This window comes from Bidens hawaiensis, unplaced genomic scaffold, assembly GCF_021521415.1.
Source record: "Bidens hawaiensis isolate Kalapana, Puna unplaced genomic scaffold, B.hawaiensis_p1.1 tig00011078_1, whole genome shotgun sequence".
NCBI classification, from domain to species: Eukaryota; Viridiplantae; Streptophyta; class Magnoliopsida; order Asterales; family Asteraceae; genus Bidens; species Bidens hawaiensis.
Window position 1 is genome coordinate 143,288 of NW_027491855.1, and position 9,489 is coordinate 152,776.

The window sequence follows — 9,489 nt, forward strand, 5'->3', positions numbered from 1 at the left end:
AATTATTTTGAAAATGATTTTTAGACGTGTTTTACCTGCCAATGCAATAATACAATTGGCATCCAAACTTCTTATAAATAGCTTTGAATATCTCATCTCTTTGGCATATTCATACATTCACGCAAAACAAGAAACTTTAAACAATCTCAAGTTGTTGATAAACAAATTGATAAGTGTGTTAAATCATCGTGTAACAACTTAACATGATAGTCTATAGATCATGGAGAATGATCACGACTGCTGTCATTACCTGTTTTCTCTTACTTGATGTAGGTTTCGCCCAAATAGGTATATATGCACGACAATCTGTGTTCCCAATCAAACGGATTTTTTCATTATCAATCTGCTGTCAATTTGAACTAGTTGGTTATTAGAGCGGATTTTAAAATTATTTTTATCTTTTGTTTTTCTTCCAAAATCTCAATTGCTAAATCATCTACTTATTTCAATCTTCATACTTTGTTATATATATATATATATATATATATATATATATATATATATATATATATATATATATATATATAGACAACCCAATCATGGCTGGTTGGATTACCGCTACTTTAGATAATAAAACAACAATATACAGCATTCAATATTGGTGTTCATGTTTTCTTTTAAAATACTACTTAGTTTCATTTGTACCTTTCTAAGATCAAGAAGAAATTATTAACTTAATTTTGTGTTTGCTTATATCATACAGCTCCAAACTATACCTTCATGCATGAAGCAACAGAAGCCCCTAGGGTTTCATTCTTTGACTACATCGTCATCGGAGGAGGTACTGCTGGAATCCCAATCGCCACCGCCCTATCCGCCAACTACTCAGTTTTATTACTAGAGCGCGGTGGCTCACCTTACAACGATGCCAACATCACCAATCTAATGAATTTCGGTCGCTACTTCTTTGACACATCTCCAGATTCACCTTCTGTACAGTTCATAGTTGAAGGTGTTGTGAATGCACTACCTCGTGTCTTGGGTGGCGGCACATCGATTAATGCTGGGTTTTACTCTCGTGGTGAAGACCAGTTCAACACAGAGGCGAAACTAACTGATGCAGATTTAATTGAAGACTCTTACCAATGGGTAGAAAATAGTATAGTACATGATTTGCCTTTGGACAATTGGCAATCGGCTTTAAAAGCTGGTCTTTTGGAAGCTGAGGTCACACCGGACAATGGGAATAGTTATGATCACATCATTGGTACTAAAGAGGGTGGTTCTATTTTCGACCAAAATGGAACGCGGCATACGGCTGCTGATCTGCTGCAATATGCAAATCCAGAAAGGTTGTCTCTTTACCTACACGCAAATGTTCACAAAGTCTTATTTAAGCATAAAGGTACACATTAGATCATGTCGTGGTATCTATACAAATAGCTCGTGGCTAGAATATTAATTGTTGTAATGTAACATTATAAATAATTACTCATTTCTTACTTGTTAACCTTGTATAGGAAGCGCAAAACCAAAGGCTTATGGGGTAGTGTTTGAAGATAGGTTGGGGAAAAAGCATGTGGCATATCTGAAAGGCAGAAAGCAAGACGAAATCATACTTGCTGCAGGGGCTCTCGGAAGCCCACAACTTCTAATGTTAAGTGGCATTGGTCCGAAAGACCAGCTTGATGCCCTTAACATCAGAGTTGTTCTTGAACAACCTTTTGTTGGCCAAGATATGGCGGATAATCCACAAAATTCACTTTTCATCCCATCTCCAATTGCTGTTTCGCCATCTATAATCCAAGTTGTGGGTATTACTCCATTTGGTAGCTATATTGAGGAAGCGGGTGGCTTTAATTTCATCTTCGCTAATCTTTCCGACTACCAGGGCTTTACGTATGAGGTATCATTATTAATTTGAATATATAGAGTAAATAGAACATGTCTGGAAAGTGAAAACTATAATAAAAAAAATAATCATTTGTAGAACTCATGACAAAGTGGACTTTTTTACCTATTTCTTGCAGAAAGGGGGATTTATATTTGAAAAAATTAACGGCCCTTTATCAAAGGGTGATTTAAAGATTGTAACTCGTAATCCATCTGACCTCCCATCATTAACATTCAACTACTTTAGCGAACCCGAAGACTTGGAGAAATGCGTCGGTGGGCTCGAAACCATTCTAAAAGCAGTTGATTCAGAAGCATTTTCAAACTACAAGTTTGCCAATATGACTGACCAAGATATTCTTGATCTTAACATGAAACTACCCTATAACTTGATTCCACATGGTAATACAAGTATCTCCTTAGAACAACACTGCAAGGACACTATAAGAACTATATGGCATTATCATGGTGGATGCCTTATCGGGCAGGTAGTTGACGATGACTATAAGGTTATTGGGGTCGATTCTCTTCGTGTCATTGATGGATCAACTTTACTCAACTCTCCCGGAACTAATCCTCAAGCTAGTCTATTGATGCTTGGGAGGTGTGTTATTTTGAAAATTGAAACATATATTATTGATACAATGTTTCTTAATTACCAAACTATTACATTATCGTTATCTGGTTTTTATTTAACGCAGGTACATGGGAGTTACAATACTAGGCCAAAGACTCGCAAGGGAAAAGCCATATGCGGATTGGTGATCTATTTATGAGTTATTTGGTGTTTATGGTTTTCATATAGTTTTTTGCCAGTGTTAATGTATTCTCATTCCTTTGATCAGAGTTGTTTTAGATTTCAATAATGTAACATAAAGATTAATAAAGTTATATGGAATAAATGTTGATGTTTATAAATTTATAATTGAGATAATGGGGTTAGTACCTAACTAATTTTGAGTACTGAGTAGAACCTTGTTAATAGAAGATGTTTAATTTAGTATAACTTGGAAGTGCTTTATAATTAATAAATGCTATTTATAGATCATATACAAAACAAACCTCTACTTTTTATTAAAAAGTGGAAGTTTGTTTAAGGCGTTGAATAACGCAATTGGTCCGGGTAAGAGTACATCATGATAACGTTAAGCCATGACCCATGGAAAAGAACAAATTATGGTCACCATTACAAATAAAAAACTATTTAATGGCATACAGCAAGTGTCACAAGAATCCAAATAAGTGCCACTAAAAAACTTTATTGGAATGAGTGACACACAAAAAATTGTCAATATAAGCGCTATCACTAAAGCCTTTTAGTGACATTTTTTTCGTCTGCCACACAAACTTTTGAGCTTTTAGTGACAGTTTTTTTGTGTGACATTAAAAAATTTTGGACTTTTAGTGGCATTTTTTTCGTCTACCACTACAAATCTTTAGACTTTTAGTGGCATTTTTTTCACCTGACACTAAAAACCTTTGGACTTTTGTGACACTTTTTTCGTCTGCCACTAAAACCTTTGACTTCTAGGGACAATTTTTTTTCTGCTGCCACTGAAATCTTTATGAATATAGAAATCACAATATCTTCATCAAAATTAAACGTTTGATCGCATTCCCAACACATATCAAATATCTAATAACTTTCAAATCAAGAAAATATCAAAACACATAAAAAGAAAAGTAACAAATATTTGAATAAAAACTGAAAAGTTCACCACGCTCGTTAACCTTTTTCACCATCTTCAATCTTCATTCAAAGTACCTAATAAGAAAAATAAACACTTTTCAATATAAATATACAATATGAACACTAACTTGTGTAGCCGGCTTAAAATGTGAGTTTATTTTTCATGCAGCAATGACCTCTATTTATAAGATAAAAGACAAGAAAAGGGAACCCAATTAAACTAGAAAACTAAAAAACTCAAATCGTTATCATTTAAATAAATCAAATCAAAAGCTGAAAATAAGGCATACCAATGTATCAAAATCCTGTTCCTTTGGTGACTTCTCATCTGTTACTGGAATGCTTCATGTATACCTACAATAGATAAGAAACATTATACATAATATATTTATATGAAATTGCCAATTTTTTTTAGATACGAAACTTACTGGAATGCTTCATGTATACCTAAAATAGATAAGAAACATTATACATAATATATTTATATGAAATTGCCAATTTGTTTAGGTAGAGTGACAGGGAAAAGGTGATATTAATAAACCTGTAGTGGTGTTTTCACAGACTCAGGTGTAACGGGCTCCCATTGGTCCACCACTTGACCATCTGGCAGTTCATCAGTTACTAAGATCTTGTTTCCATATCTGTTTAGTCAGTCAGTTAAGCATTCATATAACCTATGATGACAAGTCATGAAAGACAGCTATACATAATAATATAATATACATACACAAAAAAACAAATTAAAAAATAATACCGGTCTTCCATTTGCTCCACTCGAGCTTCGCTATATATATAATGCTGTGAAAAAATAATTAAGTAATATAAACTTATAATTGAAAAAAATATATTAATTAACAAATTGTAAACCGAGCCAAACTTGAGTTTCAAAAACTACTCACGAGCCAAGCTCGAGCTTTAGAAATAGAGATCGAAACGAGCCGAGCTCGAGCTCTGTGTATTTTAAACAAGCCGAGCTCAAGCCTAGTCGAGTTCAGGCTAGGCTTGACTCGTTTGCACCCCTAGCCTTATTAACCAATGTTCGGTAATTAACCAGTTTTGATTAACTGGTTTCTTTGTGAAAAATGCCTAACCAGTTCCTAACCATTGGCTACAATTGGAAAGTAATTGGTTTCTCCAAACACGGTTATTAACCATTTTCAAGTCCATTTCGGTTTCGGTTCAGTTAACCGGTTAGTATTTGCACCTCAACCTTTAAATTACCTATCATGCTGTTAAAAGAAATATTCTAGATGTTCTATCTTTGGCATATATATTTAACTTTATTGGTAGCTTAATTCTTTCCTTCCATCTAGCCTAATTAGTTGCTACGGCTTGTTAATATATAGCTTTTCCTTTTCTTTGTAAATATATGATTTTGATTCTAATACAGAGCCGACTCTTGATCCATAATATTTAATATGGTATCAGAGAAGTGTTAGATCAAAGAAGAAACCGCTCAATCAAAACACAAACCCTACCAACCTAAATTAAACAGCCGTCACCATGACGGGGAATGATTCAGAGAAACTCAAGAACCAAGAGGGCGTCATTGATCACAACTCGCCTTATTACATCCAAGCTTCCGACTATCCAAGGCAAATGCATGTTCGTGACGCCCTTACCGACAACAACTACATCAGCTGGGCTCAGGAGATGATGAGTTTTCTGTTTGCCAAAAACAAAACTGGATTCATTGATGGTAGCTTGAAGAAACCAGAACCGACATCGACCGAATACACGCCCTGGATGAGGTGTGACGCGATGATCAAAGGATGGTTAAATTCATCCATGGAGAAAGAGATCAGAAACAGCGTAAACTACGCGAGCATGGCGGAAGAAATATGGTCGGATTTGAAGGAGAGGTTTGGGAGCAAAGGCGCTCCTTGAGCGTTCGAATTGAAACAGAATCTCACCAATATCCGTCAAGACGGGGCGTCAATCTCAGCCTACTACACTAAACTATGGGTGTTGTGGGATGAGATCCAATCCGTTTTACCGGTTCCAAACTGCTCATGTAACAGTTGTACCTGCAATATTGGTGAACGCCTAATAGAAATGAAAGAAAAAGAAAGGCTTTATGAGTTTTTGCTTGGACTTGATGGCGAGTTTGCTGCGATAAGAACCCAGATTATTGCCATGAGACCGACTCCATCACTCAACACCGCGTATCATCTAACTTATGATGATGAACAACAGCGTATGATTGCTGCTATAAACAAACTTGTAACCGATACTACTACCTTTCAAGAAAGCTTTAAGGCGGCATGTGTTGAAGACGACACAAGTCCGATACAGGGGCTTACAAATGATCAGTATCAACAGTTTATAAATTTTTTTTCGGATGAGACTAGCAAGCCTAAGCACATGACACCACCGGTAGCCAATATAATAGGTAAACCGGATCGAAGAAATAAATGGGTTATAGACTCGGGTGCCACCGATCACATAACCTGTGAGGCTTCGATTCTTGAAAATCATTCTAAAAACTCTCATGAACTTCCAGTCACCATTCCAAAATGGTGACTGTATTTCTGTAGAAGGAAGAGGAGATCACATTTTATCAAATGGAACCAAGATCAAAGGAGTTTTATATGTACCTAATTTTAAATGCAACCTATTATCAGTCAGTAAACTGTCAAGAGACCTTCAATGTGCAGTGATGTTTTTTCCAGATTTTTGTGTTATGCAGGGGTTGCGTTCGAAGACATTGATCGGAGTGGGTAAATGGAGTGGTGGTCTTTATCAGATGGGGATGGTGGATACCAAGAGACAAGCGATGATAGCTAAAGTTGATTTATGGCATAAACGTTTGGGTCATGCTTCACATTCCAAACTATCTAATGTTGATTTCCTCAAAGATGCTTCAATAAAGTCTAAGAACTTGGTTTGTGATTCATGTTCAAAGGCTAAGCATAAGAGACTGCCCTTTCCGGTTAGTACTATTAAAACAAAAGCTTGCTTTGATTTATTACATTGTGATATATGGGGAAGATATCGAACACCCTCTTTTATGGAGGCAAACTATTTCTTAACCATAGTAGACGATTATAGTCGAGCCGTTTGGGTTTTTCTTTTAAGACATAAACATGAAGCAAGTAAACGTTTGATAGACTTCCATAAAATGGTAAAGACGCAATTTGAAAGGAATATTAAGAGGATAAGGTGTGATAACGGAGGAGAATTTACATCAAATCTTATGCATGATTTTTATGTCAGTGAGAACCACTTGTCCGCACACACCCCAACAAAATGGGGTGGTCGAGCGCAAGCATAGGCACTTGCTCGAAATGGCACGTGCTCTTAAATTTGAAGTAAACATACCCATGAGGTTTTGGGGAGAATGCGTTTTAACCGCCACTTATATCATAAATCGCATTCCCTCTGAAGCAATTAATAACCAAACCCCAAACGAAATCATATATGATCAAAAACCTGATTTTGATCTTTTAAAGGTTTTTGGTTGTTTAGCCTATTATAGGAGCACCAAAACAAAAGGAGACAAGTTTGAAGTAAGGGGGAGACCAGGTGTTTTTCTGGGTTACCCACCTGGAACAAAAGGCTACAAGATATATGATTTAATGCATAATAAAATGGTTATCTCACGTGATGTAAAGTTTGTGGAAAATGTTTTTCCTTTCTCCACCACTGAAAATTTTGATAACAGTGATGAACTAGAAAATTTCAAAAATGATTATATTAGAAAATATGTGATGAGTGAAAATTATGATATTGTTGGAGTTCAAAACTCCACTGATTCCTTCCATGCCCAAAATTCCATAGGTGAAACATCACCTACTAACCACTCATCGATACAAGACTAGGTTAATCACTCATTGGCTCAGAACCCCATTAATTAAAATTTGGACCATCCAGTTCTTAATGAAACTTCTTAATGACACTTCTGATATGGAACAACCGGTTCTAGAAACCCAAAATACATCTCTTGAAAATGTTAGCCAACCCACACAAGAAGAAAATGAAAATGAAAGTGTTGACGACATAGAACCGATTAGAGAGCAAAGACAAAGATCTCGACCAAAGCATCTCGAAGATTATGTCGTCAAGCTTCCCCCGTCTATGGACCACACACAACCTACTGCAAATCATGAGTCTTCAACGGTACACCCTTTAGCCAATTATGTTGCTTACGATAAATTTTCTAATTCTCATAAAGCTTTTCTAGCGGCCATCAGTTCAAATGATGAGCCAAAATTATTTAGTCAGGCTATACAGGATGCTAACTGGATAGAAGCAATGAAAAGAGAGATACATGCACTTGAAGATCCCTTGAAGAATTACCAAAGGGAAAACGTGCCATTGATTCAAAGTGGGTTTATAAAATAAATATAAACCGAACGGCGAAGTAGAAAGGTACAAGGCACGTCTCATTGCAAAGGGGTTTACACAAATGGAAGGTATAGATTTTCATGACACATTTGCGCCAGTTGCTAAACTCGTAACTATCAGAAGTCTCCTCATCATTGCAACAAAAAGGGGTTGGACCATTCACCAGCTAGATGTGAATAACGCTTTTCTTCATGGTGATTTGGACGAGGAAGTTTACATAAAGATACCTCAAGGTTTTAACAAAGTGGGAGGAACCAAGGTTTGCAAACTAAGGAAGTCTCTTTATGATTTAAAACAAGCCTCAAGAAATTGGTATCACAAATTCACGGTATCACAAATTCACGGGTGCTCTTCACAACATAGATTTCAAACAATCAAATGGGGGATCATTCACTTTTTATATACAAGAAAGGTGACACATATGTTGTGGCTCTTATCTATGTCGACGATGACGTGATCATTGTGGGAAATGACTCAAAACAAAATTCAACAAACCAAAGACTACCTCGACAAGGAATTTAGTATAAAAGATCTGGGTCCTCTAAAATACTTTTTAGGCATCGAAGTGGCACGTACAAAAGACGGTTTGGTGTTAAGTCAAAGGAAGTACACATTTGACATCCTCGAAGATTCTGGCATGCAAGGATGCCGACCTAGTTCGTTTCCAATGGAACAAAATCTGAAGTTACGAAGGATTGATGAAGATGACCGTGTCAATGCTAGCCAATATCGAAGACTTGTGGGTAGACTTCTCTACCTTCAGGCTACGAGACCCGATATTACCTATTCCGTGAATGTCCTAAGCCAGTTTGTTAGCGATCCACAACAAAGCCATATGGATGTAGTAACACGGATCTTACGGTATCTTAAAGCTACTCTGGGACAAGGTATTCTTTTGCCAAAGGAAGGAGGTATGAATCTTACTGCTTATTCCGCTCAGATTGGCTTGGGTGTCAGTTTACGAGGCGATCGAGAACAGGATATATATTACTTTTAGGTGGTGCACTGGTATCGTGGAAGTCAAAGAAACAATCTGTTGTTTCTCGCTCCTCCGCCGAAGCAGAATTTCGTGCCATGGCGAGTACCGTTAGTGAGATACTATGGATAAGATGGCTTCTCAAAGAACTAGGGGCACCTCCTGATGCGCCAACACCCCTATTCTGTGACAATCTAGTAGCATACCACATAGCAAATAATCCCGTGTTTCACGAACGTACTAAACATGTGGAAATGGATTGCTTCTTTGTAAGAGAAAGAGTAGAATCAAAGAAATTCTGCCTACACACATAGCCACGAAGATGCAAGTCACAGACGTCCTTACAAAAGCTCTTGGAACTAAACAATTTCGATCTCTAATTGACAAGTTGGACATTTGTGACCTTCATGCTCCAACTTGAGGGGGAGTAGAATAATATTCTAGATGTTCTATCTTTGGCATATATATTTAACTTTATTGGTAGCTTAATTCTTTCCTTCCATCTAGCCTAATTAGTTGCTACGGCTTGTTAATATATAGCTTTTCCTTTTCTTTGTAAATATATGATTTTGATTCTAATACAGAACCGACTCTTGATCCATAATATTTAATAGCTGTAGCTTGAGCCTTTAAATTTACTTGG

General features: G+C 36.6%; 2 protein-coding genes across 2 annotated transcripts; both read left to right on the top strand.

Moving 5' to 3' along the window:
- Nucleotides 1–200: 200 nt before the first annotated feature.
- Nucleotides 201–2,623, top strand: LOC143537077 (protein HOTHEAD-like). The gene is made up of 5 exons (XM_077030931.1): nucleotides 201–288; nucleotides 704–1,345; nucleotides 1,461–1,846; nucleotides 1,971–2,437; nucleotides 2,535–2,623. The coding sequence occupies exons 1-5, from the start codon at nucleotides 204–206 to the stop codon at nucleotides 2,596–2,598; spliced, it is 1,644 nt and encodes a 547-aa protein (XP_076887046.1). The 5' UTR covers nucleotides 201–203; the 3' UTR covers nucleotides 2,599–2,623.
- A 2,403-nt stretch (nucleotides 2,624–5,026) lies between these two features.
- On the top strand, nucleotides 5,027–5,410 carry LOC143537059 (uncharacterized). Its single transcript, XM_077030920.1, has one exon. It carries the CDS (start codon nucleotides 5,027–5,029, stop codon nucleotides 5,408–5,410), a length of 384 nt encoding a protein of 127 aa, XP_076887035.1.
- Nucleotides 5,411–9,489: the final 4,079 nt, after the last annotated feature.